The 16,123-nt window shown below is 41.9% G+C and overlaps 1 protein-coding gene across 1 annotated transcript in view; it reads left to right on the forward strand.

The window, feature by feature from the left end:
- Positions 1-16,123, forward strand: part of LOC138456673 (lens fiber membrane intrinsic protein-like) — a 422,919-nt gene that overhangs the window by 344,423 nt on the left and 62,373 nt on the right. The window contains exon 4 of the mRNA XM_069607193.1: positions 7,996-8,130. Within this exon, the coding sequence (XP_069463294.1) occupies positions 7,996-8,130 (135 nt within the window). The remainder of the gene's footprint in view (positions 1-7,995; positions 8,131-16,123) is intronic.

Here is a 16,123-nt window from a genome sequence, read left to right on the forward strand (position 1 = left end):
AATACACACAGGCACCCCATCCAACCTGGGAATGCCCCACAGGCAGCCCACACCACAGGGGGGTGCTTTTTCTACGTAATTTACCTGGCGCAAGCGGGTACGTGTATTCTGGGGCATGCACCAGGAGTTTCACACGCGTTTTCGCTGGCGCAAGCGGGGTACGTGTATTCAGAGGGGTGCGCAGGGAGTTTTACACGCATTTTCATGGTTGGGGGGCTGTATGCTGGTCCACTGGCCTTTGCGCCATGTACTGGATTTGTGCGCTGTTCATGGCACACGGGGTGTGGTTGGGTGCGTAAACGGCTGGTTATGGATGTTGAAATCCATGAATACGCTGTGCGCTGAAATGGGTTTTGGCGCACACGGCTGGCGCAGTCTGCCGCACGCGCACTCTGTGCGCCAGCCGCATGCGCCACTTGTGCGCTGAATTCTATGAATTACCCCCTAAATTGCTTTAGTAGTAAAGTGGAGCATCTGAGAAGACACTGGAGTGCACAGCAAACTCTCTGTGCTGTAAAGACCAGGACTGCCAAGAACCTCTTTAGCCACCACGATGGCCAAAAACACGGGCATGAGAATACAAAAAATGGCCCTTATCCCTGAATATCCAAAAGAAGCCAGCATTGTTTTAATTTAGCACAGTCTAAGTCATGTCAACAGCTTGTTGTCCACATGTTGTCCTTCTGCTAATGACCCAACAGGCCAGAGACCATTACACACAAACGACAGACATGGCCTTACCCTCCGTAGCTCTACCAGGCACAGGTGGAAGGTTGTGCCCTGGAAAACACCACAAGGTGTACAAGCTCTGCAATCAGCCTTCCAGAAAGACACAATGCACACTGGGAAACAAGTGGGTCCATTCCTCCACTGGCTTGTCCGTCTGCCAGTTTAGGACACATGCACGAAAATCATCAGAAGGGAAATGGTGAAGCCATCAGATTTCAGATGCTGCCATAGTCGCTGGTAACATTGTTTGCTCAGCCACGGCTGTGGGGACCGATTGAGGATCTTTAACCACGTTCTTCCCTCAATGTTTTCCCCCAAAATGGCATGTCGTTTAAGTTAGTTAATTCTGTTTATTTGCTTCCAACAGATTTTCTGACTCGGCCCAACTGTATGCTGCAGAGTTATTTTTAACTAGCAAATCCTTTGACCAAGTAATTGAGTCAGTTCAGGCAACACAGGGCCTGCTTTCAACATTTGGATTAATTGAATGTTTTGATATGTGTTACATTATTTTATGTTACATGTCATTTGTAAATCGCATGTCTACCATTTAGAGTGACATGTTGCGTTGATCATCGTTTAATTATCTATTGTTTTTATGTAAAACGTCAACCATGAACACAGATCCTTCTTATTGCCCGTAGTGGAAAGAGCGAGTTAGGTGAATGGAGCAGAAGGAAAGGAATGTTATCTAAACCTTAGAAGCCTTGGAACATTCTGGATACAATAAATGCAGAGGAAGATAAGTGTTAAATTGAAAGCGGAATTCATGCGCTATGGTGGCAAGCTATGGAGTGTTGGTGAGGTGGTGGTCCTGGCAAGTAGTCAAAAACCTAAAAACCATCCTTTCTGAATTTTGTGAGTGGTGGTTCTGGAAGAGGGTTCATAAATCTCATTGCCCTCCCTTTCACCTTCCAGTAGGAGTTTGTTGAGCCTCCATGTGATTTCTCTCCTGGGGTTTCAGACATTGGACGAAGGCGACTGCAGGATCCTCCCATATCTGTGTTGCAGTGCAGCGGCGTGTGGCGTTATAGTAACAGCATATGCTTGAGAAGGGCAGGTAAGGTGGGGTACTACCCAAGTCATGCCTGGTACATGTGTAGAGGAGCAACCAAATGCCTCTGACGGAAGTCCCGCCCCCCTACTGCCTGTATGTTGGAAGCCTGAAACTGCACCATGCTTAACACCAGAAGTTGCGACCATTCCACGACGAGTGTTCGAGAAAAGGTATCCATTAAGAAAGCCATAACAGATGTATGCTCGAAGAGATGACAATCTCTTGGAAGAAGTCCCCGAAGGAATATGAAAACGAGAGAAAGAGACGCTGGTGACGTCACAAGAAGTGTGAGTGATGCACTAAGAAGATAAGCTGAAAAAGATATGTGAACCCTATAGAAACCGATGATAAAATAAAGAATCGAGTAAATGTTCCAGTGTAAAAAGAAGATTTGCACATGTGAGATGCACTGCAGAAAATGCAAGCCGTACAATGAATGTACAGATGCAGCAATGCAATTAGACTAAGTGATCATAGAAGCTAGCTGTACATAGTGAACAGACTGCAGGCAAAGCCGGCATTGTATAGTGTCTGGACATCGGTGCCACAAACTTTAGTAAGTTCATATCCACAGAGAAAGAAGGATCGAGAGCTGTGTGTGTCGCAGGACAGAATTAGCTGGAGATCGCGGACTTGAAGGGTGAAGCTGTTTGGCCTGATATCAAAGATTGGGGCAAGCCAAGGCTGGTTATCTATTGTCAAAGGCAGCAAACGTGAGAAGCTGAATAGCTCCTTGTTAAGGTGCAAAGAATGAACACAAAGAGTGCCAAGTTTATTAATTCAAGACAATTAAATTCTGCAAACCAGGCCGAATTGCGGTCTCCTGTCACGTGGACCAGGGATGAAACAGGAGTTTGGCATGAAGACCAGAACTGAGAATACATTGTGAGGCCAAGTTCTAAAGCAATCTTCATGGCAGAAGGCATAGACGATGAGTGATGTTGGGCTAATTGAGTGGGAAAGCAAAGTCATGCCCACCTCCCGGCACCTGGGTATGAGTTTATGTGCTGCTAAGGAGCCAAATGTTCTAGACGTGGCACGAGTTTGCCAACCAATTGTAGAGGGCCATATAACTAAGGGCCATATAGTTTGAGAGTCAATGGTGTACCGTGTATCTAATAAGTTTTGAGGATGACTTGCACTAAAGGCAGGCTTAAGTTGTCCACCTGATAGTAGATGTCCTATCACAACCCACTCCTGTATAGAAGGTATACTTAGATGTTCCCCTTGAGCCAACCACAATCCCCCATAAGTTTTTATTATTTGCGACATAGTATGATGTCACTTATGATAGATTTTCAGTATATAAATGTGTTTTTATGTCAAATGTATTGAGAGCTCGAGCAAACGTCCGTTGATGTCCGTTGTAACTCCCTGTTTTAGACAATTGACATTAAAACAGCCAAATTGTACTTTACCAACTTCCTGAGTCGGTCAGATTATTTGGTGTAAGAGTTATTCTGCATCCCATCCTTTGCATTACATGTTACTGATTAAGGTTTGTGTTTACATGAATAGGTATGAGTTAAGTCGAGAAGATCTAGCAGGGATCCTGGTCATGGTGTATATCGGCTCTAAGTCATTTCTTCAAATTTCTTTCATTTCTATTTCTATTTCTATTTCATTTATAATGCACCGGTAACCTGCGAGTCTCGGGGCGCAGAAACATGAACACACAAGATACAATCATGATACACAAGGACAGAACGAGGAAAGCGGCTGGATGAATAAAGTGAATCCTTTAACTAAAGATATGAGTCTTCACGTGCTTCCGAAAGCTTAAGTAGTTCACTTCTTTTCTTATGCTGATAGGCAAGTTGTTCCAAAGACCATCAGTAACTGTCGGGAAGGATTTGCCTAAACCTAGCTTGCGATTATGCTTCGCTACCACAATTTTGTTTTGGTCTGCCGATCTAAGAGAGCGAATGGGAACGTATGAATGGATTTTTGATTTCAGGCACCCAGGAGCTTTTCCATGAATACAGCGGTGTGCGATGGTAAGGGCTTTAAATTGCATTCTATTCTCTATTTTAAGCCAATGCAATTCTCCCCTGGAGTTGCTGATGTGGTCACGTTTGCGTATATGCTTAATGATCCTGACTGCATTATTTTGTATAATCTGGTAGGCTTTTATGCATTTGTTGTTTGCTCCTACCAACAGGGCATTTCCGTAATCCATTCGAGATAGGACAGTTGCCCTAATCTAAGATAATAGCTGCACTTTTTTTTGTGTATTGCAACTGTGCTTCAGCTCCTAATGATGCTTCCATCATTATACCGAGCCTTTTGACTTTATCTAGGAGCTTGATCGTTGTGTTATCAATCTGAAATTAATTATATTCTGGGGAGAGGGAGTTTCTGACCTGCTGGTAACCGAAGACCATCAGCTCAGTTTTCTTTCCGTTCAAACACATCCAATTCCGATTCATCCATTGCTCAATGCTAGAATAGATCTTAAGTACATTTTCATTATCCTTCTTATGATCTCCACAGAGTTCAATCACTAACTGAGTATCATCTGCGTAGTTTGTGAAATAGACATTTAACTGCTCCAGTACGAGACAGAGAAATCTGAGATAAAAATGAAAGCGCTGGGGATACATACTGGATCCCTGGGGAACCCCACAGACGATTTATCTTTCTGATGAAAATTTGTCACCCCAATGGACCTGTGCTGTCCAATTTTTTAGAAAAGGCATTATCCATATCTTAGCTGCCTTCGAGCAATTAGCTGTTTTACTCAGAGCAATATCTAGGAGGTCATGGTGTAAAAGATCGAAGGCTGCACTGAGATCCAATAGGATTAGGAGGTCTGCCTTCCCCTTGTCCATAATACCGAGCATCTTTGTCTGAACTTCCAGCATCGCCGTCTCAGTACTATGTGCCGGTCTAAAGCCCAACTGTTGGGGATGAAGAAATTCAGATGTTTCTACATGCACCTGTAATTGTTGTGTGGCTATCTTGTCCATAATTTTCAAAAGAAAGTTACAGTTGGTAATTGGCCTAAGATTACTAGGGTTTCTGGGATCTAGGCCTGGTTTCTTGACCAGTGGAGTAACAGTGACCCTTTTTATGTCCAATGGGACAATTTGGTCCCTAAAAGAGGAATTCATAATTTTGGATAGTATAGGTGAAAAAAGATCAGAGTTGTCCAAGATCATTTTTGCTGGAAGAATATTTTCATCGCAAGAAGTTGGCTTCATGGCAGCAAGTGTTTTTTTCTCCTTCGTGTAGTATTGGAGAAGTTGAAAATGTTAACATTGCCAATGGCCTCTTCCCTAGGTAGATTTAGGTTTTTCGGTTTGTCTAATTGGGATTTGGTAATTAGCTCTCTAGCAGTTTCAATTTTCATAAAGAAGGCTTGTTGTGTATTCTCACAATCTTGTTGGGATGGGATGAAGGGGGGGGGGGGTGAAATGGCCTTAGGCTTTTCAATAGACTTCAGGATTCTAAACAATTTGCCAATGGCATTGCCCGCAGAAGTAATTTGCTTGTCGTAGTACTGTTTTTTTGACTCAATTATCTCTTTCTTATATCTTAGCTCTATGTTCTTCCATTTTTCCTTGTTCTCTACTGTAGGGTTTTTTTTCCATACATTTTCGAGCTTTCTGTTTTCCCTTTTTAGCTCTAGCAAATCTTTGCTAAACCAAGTGAGGGGTTTAGCAATCGATCTGTGAGTTTTAGACTGTAGGGGGGGTGTTCTGGTCCACCAATTGTTTGAGATGTTCAAGTAGTATGGTCATCATGCCTTCACAGGAGTCTTCCTCTTTAATGTTGTTATTAACATCTTTTATGCAGGATTCTAACTGTTGCCTACTGATGTTTTTAAAGTCCTTTTGAGCTATTTTCAAAAGTGGGGTTTGGCTTTTGTCTCCGGAAGATGGAGGGGTAATTTGAAAGGTGACACTGAAGTGATCTGACCAAATACACGGTTCTGTCTTGTAGTCATGTGTCTTTGAGTTGTTTGTCACTACCCAGTCTACTTGATGTCCATTTTTCATTGTAGGTTCATTATTGTAACATGGAAGTCAAGATTGTTTAGTAGTCTCTCTAGATTGATGGTGTCTTTATCTGCTGGGTCACCGTACCATCGTTTGAGATCACCCACTACCAACGTGGCACAATTGGGGCCTTTGAGAAGGTTAAGAAGATGGGAGAACTCTTTATTAAAGTGGGGAGTGATAGAGGGCGGTCTATATACAACTATTAGGTTGAGACAGCTGTTTCTGGTCGATAAGTATTTAAGGTGTAAGATTTCACTACCCTTACATATGGATTTACCTGGAAACACGGAAATCGAATTCCTGGCAATGACTGCCACTCCTCCTCCTTGGCCTGATTCTCTATTACTGAAATATATTGCATATCCATCAGGGACTGCAATATCACATGTAGGGCCTATTGGTTCTTTTAAACATGTTTCTGTAATACAGAACATGTCGATATCCTCCTCAATAATCCTATCATGAATACATAAAGCATGCTTATTCAATGATCTAGTGTTGAGTATGCAGATTTTAAGCTCTGCAATAGATAGTATTTTGGATGCTGGTTTACGGGACTGTGTCTATGTCTGCTGACCTTTTTTTTAATGTCTTTTGATGATCAAACCCTTTTGATGGCCAACCCCACTTCTTTCCTGGGTACTATACTTTTACTATCTAACGTGTTGTGTACTGCCTTAATAGCGTTATTAACACACTGTTGTTTATGATTATTGATAAGGATTTTAGCCAATATTGGGTTTGGCGTGACTTTTTTATTTTGGGTGTCCTGAGATAAAGGCTGTGTTGGTGTCACTACCCCTGAGGAGCACTCACCCAGTATCCTGACTGCCGTGTCTGAGTCATGCCATTAAGGGGAGTCATGACGGAGAGCTTCCTCCACTTGGAAGGGTTTGGGTCTTTGGGGCTGTATTAGTGGTGTAAAAGAAACATTCTGTGTGTGCTGGGGGTTAATCTCTACATTCTTCGTTAGGGTGAAGGTACTTACAATTGCAGGCAGGGACAAGCTTCCTGGTAGATTACTGAAAATATTTCTCGCTGGAGCAATTGCCTCCAGAACCTCCTGAAGCCCCATTTAACTGTTGAAAGTTCCCACATAACCACGTCCGGCCACGGACCAGCACAGACCGGCTTGTCCCCTTCGCGCCAGCGTGTTCGGCAAGAAATGCGCCAAAAAGAACTACAGGTTCAAATCGCACTGAAAGCAGCTGATGTTATGCTAGTCAAAACGTGCTGCTGCAATGTTATAAGGTGCAAACACAATACAATTATTAAAAATAAAGTATCACAGTAGTATGAGTTAAAATAGTGGATTATAAAATCTGCAATCGATGAACAAACAAACCTGAAGTAGAAATCATCTATTTTTATTGGAAGATTTTTCCACAAATATATGCAAGGGAAACCCCCCTGCATCCCTAACCCTTAACTCCCTTACATTAATTATTCACCTAAACACACCCCCACATATATTTGCGGGAAAATACGTTGTAAACAAGTTGATGATTTCTACCTCGATGAAATCTACTATGGCAAAAACGCCATTATCACTGTACATCATGGTGCATATCTGATTGTTTCCTGCCCCCTGGTAACAGGCCTGGAAACAATCAGTCCCCTGCATCATCTTCCAGTGTGGGTCTTTGAGGGGCAGTTCTTTCAAGGGGTTGGAGAAGCACAGGCCCTCGCAGTCTCTTATCGGTCTAGGTTTGTTATGGTGATGTCTGTGGAGTTGTGTTATTCCTGTCAAACAAAAGGCTAAAATGACAGTAAGTCACCCCATCATTATGTGGGGAGGCAGAGTGATTGCGTAGAAGAGAGGAGGAATGGAAAAGAGGTAGAAGGAGGAGGGAGAGAGAGAGAGTAGGGAGAGATGTGAGAGAGAGAAATGAGAGGACAGAATAGTGAGGCTGACCTGGGAATAGAGGGGGCAAGGGTGGGAGAGAGGTGGAAAGAGAGAGAGCCAGGTAAAGGGTTTATGGAAAAGGAAAAGGGCAAGTGAAAGAGGATGAGACGGAGAGATGAAATGGGGAAATAGGTGAGGAGGGGGGAGTGGATTAGAGTGTGAGAGAAATATAAGAGCAATGGCATACTCATGAGTTGATTCACATGTACATCACCAATGGAAATCGTTTTCTCGTTCCAAATGTGCGGGGAGTTCAGTAATGTCTTGTTGCTGACTGCATTGTGTTTGTCTCCCTGTAGGATTTTTCGCTCTGCTTGCACTGTCCGTCTACACGGGAGTTACAGTGAATTTCTTCGGCAAACGCTATGCAGACTGGCGCTTCTCCTGGTCTTACATTCTTGGATGGATTGCTGTCATCCTCACTATTTCATCAGGTACTGTAATTAATGCCTTTTGCTTCCTAACCCATGTGTAACATATTTAGCACACACAACAAGACAGCTAGTTTAGGCAACAGTGACAACTGGATAGCTCCACAAGTTGAGTTGAATTATTAAGGTCCTGAAGTATCTCTGATCAGAGGCCATTCATGATTTATATAAATGGTATTTTATACCATTACAGTTATTTTATTTTATTATATGGCAGTTGGGGATAATAAAGATATTCATGACGGAGAACTAGTAATACAGATAAACATTTTTTCATTTGACACCAATGACAAAATAATGGGGGGCAAAGAAATGCAGATGGAGGGGTACAAACACGAGGGTGTTAGAAATACATTGCAGGCATAACTTAGGTGAATGCCACCAACAATTCATAACCTCAAGCATGCAACCTCAACTGTAGTGAGAAAGGCCTAAGTTCTTGAATTGAATAAGACCTGAAAGTGTGTCCCTAAAATCGGTGACCTCTCAAATGTGCTTTAATTGACCAATTGCGTCACCCCACATCCTTTCAATGGAGGTAAACAGAATAGCGCAACTCAGAAAGCTATCAATGAATCACTTTACCCTGTGGAGCCTGGTGCACTGACTTGGGGCAGTTGGCCAGGCTCAGCATCAGGATCACCTCTGACTCAGCCATGCAGTGCCCATCTGATTGTTTACCTTCATGCTAAGGTAAACCTGCATTGCACTTTTGTAGAGTAGTTCAGAGGCATGGGGGTTCCCACCAAGGACCTCCATCAATCCACTAAAGTCTTACAGCCCCTATGACTTGTGGATGCACTGTAATCCTAATGCTTCAAAGGTCAAACTGCTTCCATCTAGAGGTTTGTGTCATAATTCATCTAACACGTGCTGTACAGAAATAATGTGCGTATCCTTAAATAATATAACATATTTACAATCTATACATCTGTGTGGGCATTCAATGTATTCATTGTGAACATGTGTTACCGCATACCTCATCCACCTCACCCCCCTGTGATCTTGACCATAACTGCTCGACCACAGCTAAAATACGGAGAGTAAGGGCGAAGGTATGGATACCTTTGATGCCTGTGTTAGAAACGTTGTAATGGTATGTTAAGATGCTCTGGAAAACCCCAGTTTAAGCAGAAATGAGAGACTGGTAAATTCTGCACTCAATAAAGGAAATAGACTACGTGAAAGGCAAAACCTGCTTTATTAACAATCCAACATAAAGCAGGGACAGCATCCAAACTGTCGCTCTGAAACCTCTTCATACAAAACATTGTATTGTAAACCAAAAGCATGTCATAATGACGCCATCATAATACTGCTTAAGGGGATTGGATAATATTAGTAACTATGCATATACTTCTATGGGTGTTAGACTTCAAATGGATAATATTTAACTGATGAATCCTCCTAAAACCACTTCTAAATTGATGACAACAAAACAACATCACTCTCAAAACTATTAATTGGTTGGCATAATATATAATGGGTGGCCTGTTTTTTGGGGTTTTCATTGGTTAGCATCTTGCTTACCAATCTTGAGCAGCTGACAGGTCATCAAAATATGAGCCAGATTGGGAGTAGGGGGAGAGAGGTCCACGATTGCATGTTTTGATTCAAGAAAAATACTGTCCCTCATCTCCTAGGCCATGAGTCAAAGTGGTCAGCTTTGTAGTTAACTTTGTAATGCACCTTGTGTCTAGGAATATGCGTGAGAAGTAAAGCAGGTGTCTTATCTCTGTCTGCACCAATGAATAGACAGTGTTCTTGATTTATGGGTCACGTGTGAGAGGACCGTGTTTGAAATTATTTCACCCTGCATTTATGACTATGTTAGCTAATATTGGTATAAGTGTTGCGGATTGTTTCACCACGGGGGCACTCTTGAGCTTGTTCTTCATTGGGTTTTCTGACTCACAATTATCCTGCCCTTGACTTACAATGGCTGGTTGTGGTCTGCCACACTTTAATCAATTTGGGTGTATACTTCTTGCATCCAGGGAATCCTTATCTTGTGCCTTCTCTGCAATGTGCAGATCCTCCCTAGGTTCTTCATAACCTTTGCTTAGGTTTGAAATTACTGCCTGAGCTCTGCACAGATCTGTTATTTCTGTAATTTCAGCATTCTGCGCTCTCTAAAGTCTTAAGGCTTTTAAGCGTTTAAAAGGTTCCCTGTGGCTTCCATTTTGGAAAATATGGCTGCCCATTATAATCGTATTTCTATATTATGGAGTTATACTAGTGTGCTGTTTGTGTTTCAGTCTACTTGTACATTGCTTATGTTATATTCTTCATGTCTTTATGGTTGAAGATGGTGATGTTCTTCATGTATAAATGCATAGTTGAGCTAGTGCGATTTTATTTGTGTTGAGTGCTTCATGTCTAATGGATGTATATGTATGATTTGATGGTCAGCATGTTTATTCTTGCCATCTTTAATTTAGAGTGTGTTTATCTCCTTTTGCACTTGTTCAGGAAATGGGCGATATGGTTGCTTTAGTCAGTAGCGTTTCTCACCTGGACGGTATTGGGCTGGAGGAGAGGCTGTAGTTATGCATGATATTTTCATCTGTCTCTCAACAGGTATGCAATTGCTAATTTTGTAAGGATCCAGGTCATTTTCCCAAACTCAGTTCTTATCCTTGGAGCACCAACATCTCTATAGAACTCCTGTCCTTATCTCACCAGAGACAACAAGCCTTTCCCTCTGCCTTGGCATGTCTGGTTTTAGCTACACCACCTTCCAATCTCCCATAAGAGTGGGGGAGTATGTTACTATGACTAATCAATGCAAGGCGAAACATCTGATAGTCCTCATCCTTTTAAAACCGAATCCCAAAACCGCCATATTCTTTTTTCATTTTCTTACTGCAGTGCGCCATAAAAGTCAGCATAATACAAAATACAAATACAATACATATTGCATAAGTAAAAACCTCTAAAATACAGACATGCAAAGAAATAGACCTAGAATGCAAATTCAAAGTGATATTAAGACAAACACATTTGCCTATGAACACAGTATATTCACCAGTAACATGAAAGAGAACAAATCCTCACATGAGGTCAGTTGGGTATACTGATCTTTTCAGCCATGCTCTAAAGATATATTTTGCCAGAGGGAAAACATTTGAGCCATTGTCAGTTCTTCTACATTGCTTCTCACATTGATTTGATCCAAGCTCTCAAAATCTCGGTTTGAAGTGAACCCTTCTCTGCAACGTGTACAATGAACAGGCCAAAAAGATGTGCTCTACAGATTCAACCCTATCTGAGTCGTAAGGACATGTATTTGTTACGTAAAGATTCCAAGCATTATCTAGTTTAGCCACTGGAAGGATGTTAAACCTATATTTAATATACAATGAATGTAATGACCTTGTATAAGGAAGGCATGGTATCAACAGTAAGACAGACACAAGTGCCGACATTTCAAGGGTGTTTATTGAACTTCAAAAAGGGTTTGAAAAAACGCCTATCTAATCTTAAATTTACAGATGGGAGCGAGCTACAACCATCAAATAATGATAACGCAGTCCTAGTGGTATCTTGTCAAAATTAAAGGGCCTATAATAATAAACCTATTGTCAATCCGTACCTCTAAATACAAATAGTTTGGGAAACAGTCTCATGCAAATGAAAGAAGTGTTCAAGAAATAATATGTCAGGATGTTCAGGCTGTTGGCCTCCCTTCCCCACATTTTCAGCACAAGATAAGGCGGTAAACCCGAGTTTAGCACAGTCTCTGGCTTCTCTAGCACGAGGATATAGTTGAATCATTAGAATCAGAGCCTTCCTTGCTAAGTCTCTTTGCCTCTCAAAGTCTCTTCTTTCAGAGGGCCTGATGCGACAAACAAACAATACGTTATTTTCCTCTTAGGATTTCGCAAGTACTCAATTTCTCAGGTGATTCACTATTTCACAAGTACACAATTTCTCAGGTGTTTCACTATTCACCTCGGATCCCCCTCAGCCGGGTTCATATCCTCTTAATGCAATGCCCGCAGGATATTCATTCATCCAATGCTCGTGAGATATTATGCATCCAATTTCTCTTGTTATTCACAGCTCACCCCGGATCGCCCTCAGCAGGGTCCAGATCCTCTTTAATACAATGTTCAATTAGTTGACCTCTGCCAGGCTTGGACCAATTTAAATGTACATTTTTAATACAAACTTGCTTGAACCAAAAGCTCTCAGCTCTCGCTCTGCTGGGCTCGATCACCTTCATCTACTTTGTCATAAACTTTCTTTATGCAATTCACATCAAAGACTTTTAATTGTGCACTGGATTTTCCTTGACCCGTTGCAGGACCACTTCGATTCACAATTCTTTGTCACTCTTTCAGTTGGATAACTTACAGAGACTTTTGAATGAGCACGCATGTGGTGCTGGACCACTCTGTATAAGGTATCGTATCTTGGCTTCAAAGTTAAATTACTCATCTATTGTTCAATTTTACTCACGTTGATTATCACATACACTTAAACAATGTTCATTTCCGCATTCATTATACAATGTTGCCGCTTGCAACCTTGGCTTTAACACAGACTGGTTTGGTATCAGTCTTCCCAACTCACCGGCTGTGCTGACTTCACTGGCACCTGCTTTGTTGTAGGAGCCAAGGACAGTACCACAGCAGCAAGTGATTCTCCCCGCCTTGACTATCGACACAGGAGAGCCCCAGGTACCTCTAACACACAATGCAGGATTCTTAAACCTTGTTTCCTGGTCTTACGTTTTCTATTCTCAAAGGTTCATGAAAGTAATGGTTCCTCGTCGAAAAGGTCAGGGGCACTTCCCTCCTTGCAATCCCCTTCTTTTTTGTCATCTTTCGCCTTGTATTAAACTGCCATCTTGCAACTGCTGCTTCCTCATGTGCTTTTCCTCGCTCAGAGTGTGGTCTCGTGCTCCACCTTTTATCCATGTGGGGAAGTGTAATGGAAGGTAGGGGTGTGTAATGGTCAGTAATTGCCTCACCCCGCCTGACCATTGTATTGGGACATGTCAGGTATACGGCTCAGGTGTTAATCCAGTCAATTTAGTCTATTTTTAAGTGAGTCTTGAGGGCTTCCCTCCAACAGAACTCCAGAAACTGATGCTTAAGGCACTTTTTTCACAATGGTACCTCTTTGCTGCCAATGACTGCCCTTACTCACTCTACTGGTCCCTCTTGGTCTCTCTTGAGCTTGACAGCCTAGAAAGAAAATAATTTGCCTTACCTATTACTGCTGAAGGAAGGACTATTTATTGACTCCAAAAGAATCCTTATTTAAAATTGTTAGTAACCTAATACATTGTGACATCTCAGTTTTACAAAGTTTCACTTACATGTTAGTGTAATGTTTTTTCTTTTTGGCTTTCCTTAAATATAAAGATTGTGGGCCTCATTGTGAGTTTGGCGGTAAGTGGTAAAGGTGGTGGTAACTCTTACCACTATGCCAAATTACGGGTTTGGGCATGGAGTAGACAATTTGCTTCCAGGAGAATCCTGCAGGGAAATCCTCCAACTCACTGCCATCAGAATCGGCGAAATTCTGCAGCGGTAATTCCGCTTAAAAAAAGCCCCATTGAGTCCAATGGACTCAAATTAAATGGGGAATTACACTGCCACCGCCGCTTGTCATCTGATTTAAATTCCGCCGGGCCAAGTGGCGGTAACAGTAATTCGTTTGGTCGGTATTCCAGCAGATTTACTGCTGGTATACCACCCAACTGATAATGAGGCCCTATGTTTTTATACAGCTGTAGTGTGTGGAATTTCTCTTACTTGGTATTAATGAAAGCGGGTTACTCTACCTGTTTATCGCCCCACTCCACCTTCTGAGAGTTAGGCCTGGCTTCTCTGTCACAACCGAAACCTGGAGAGTGTAGTGAGCTTGAGGGAGTCACTCCTGGTCAGGAAGATAGACCTGGGGACACTGACCACAGGGCCATAAGTAAAATATCCCTGGCACAGTTTGGGAGGAATTGGAAATTGCTACAGCTTTATTTCTATTTTCTCTCTAACCTCAAGGATGCTCAAAATGTGGTTGAGGCTGCTCTTTATAAAGCAGGGTTTAAGAATTGGGAAAAAAGCTATCAGCCGTATTACGAGCACAGCATAGCCAACTGCATTGTTTGCAGTGTTCCAGTATCTTACCATGGCGTAGAAGCATTGGCCTCACTTTTGTTGGCAGCAATAGTTTGTATGTATCAGTGCTGCAGACGTGTGTAACTTTGGCAGATTTTTCAGATTAAAGACACTGCAAGAAATCGAGACATTTCCTTCCCGTGAACATGACGCACAAATGTCTCTAAAGGCGTTGTGGTTGAGCCTGCCCGCCCCTTTCATCCGCAGTCAAGACGATAAATATACATAGACTACGGAATCTATATCTCGGTGGCCTCCCCTTCGGTTTAGAATAATAGAGATCGAGACAGCAATTTTTTTCGAAAATATGAAAGTAACATCAGAGTTGGGGATTTCTTCAACAACAGTTCTTCTATCTAAATTACAGCTATCTAGAAAATACGACCACCCACGTGGCCACTAGTCGGGAGTACCAAATAAGAAAGAACACGTATTTTAAAGATGATTTCGTCCTAAAAGGTTTCGATGGCTCTAAACAAATGAAGAGGATTACAATCCCATGTTCCTCAATATTTATCTAAACCTATGAAGAGGACAATATGTCTCTCAATATGTCTCTCAATGTAATCGAGATTTCAAAAACCTGAAGTTTGAATACATCAATTGTGTTTCAAAAGTGTGGAAATGTATACTCCACTGTCTAGTCTCCGATTCGTCTCTTCAAAGTTACTAAGTGGGTTGAAAACCGAAATAGCTTCCTTGTGACAGAGTGTTGTCTTTTGAACAGTATTACTCTGCTTTCTTTCTCAAAAAGAACTGTGCCATGCAAATGCACGTACACATGTACTAACCCCACTTTAAGATGTTTTAATGAAATGTTTCAGACTTAGGTTGCTACATTTGTGTTATCCTTGAAAAAATATTGTGTATTTTTTTATATCATGTCCTGTTGTCTATTGAAAATTTTATAAAATGGAAAATAATTTTTTTAACTCATGTGGATAAATGTGGTTCAACATGCTGGCTTAACATCTGCCTCTTTGGGCAGTTTGAATATATTTCTGAAACGTTGGTTATTCTTAAGCCTGCATTTCTTTATTTGACATAGAGTCATGCAGTAACACCAACCTGAAGATTTCCAGGTCAAGAGACAGGGTAATTGCCTTCTTTGTTCTTCTTTGCTCATGTTCCTCACCTCCGAAGGATCTCCCCTATACCAAAAATAGGGTGTACCCAATTCTTTACACTGAGTGGTGGAGCCCTTTTCCCCCCATCTCAATCTTGGGAATGGAGTTCTTGGCATGAGCTAAATCCACTACTCGTTTTATTGATTGTATTGCTATGTGATGAACTGAGCTAACAATAATGTCGCTGGTCACATGAACATTTGAAACCAGCTCAGGATTGGGCCTGGGGAGGGACATTGTTGTGTGGTTCATGTGCCCAATAGATAGAGTGGGCCAGGTGAGTCATGGCATCCCTGTTTGGACTGCAATAACTTGGCCGACCATCTATTAGAACAAGTGGAGGCTAATAGAGAACTAATATGTATGAAGGAGCTGAGCTGCAGAGACTGGGAAGAAAAGCAATTTCAACATGAATTTCAAAATGGCTGTCAATGGATTTATCCGCTTGATAGAAGCCATCCTGGGACAGAGAAGGAGCTGCTCAGAACCCTAGGAAGAAAGTCTCAGTCAGAATCCCCTAAACTAATGAGAAATAAAATAAAGGAAATGTGCTACCAATCCACAGGCAGGAAGACAACTATAACACAAAAGCAGTGTCATGACAAAGCAGATACAAAAAGCAAACTGACAGGACTGTACCATTGCGGAAGCTGTGTGCTGAAAATTATGAGCTAGAGTGAACTTGTGGAGAGGTGTGACAAGCTGCTTCCTTCGATGCTGTGGCAGTGAAGAGTTCCA

The sequence above is a fragment of the Ambystoma mexicanum genome, chromosome 1p (assembly GCF_040938575.1).
Source record: "Ambystoma mexicanum isolate Mex_15411 chromosome 1p, UKY_AmexF1_1, whole genome shotgun sequence".
NCBI lineage: Eukaryota > Metazoa > Chordata > Amphibia > Caudata > Ambystomatidae > Ambystoma > Ambystoma mexicanum.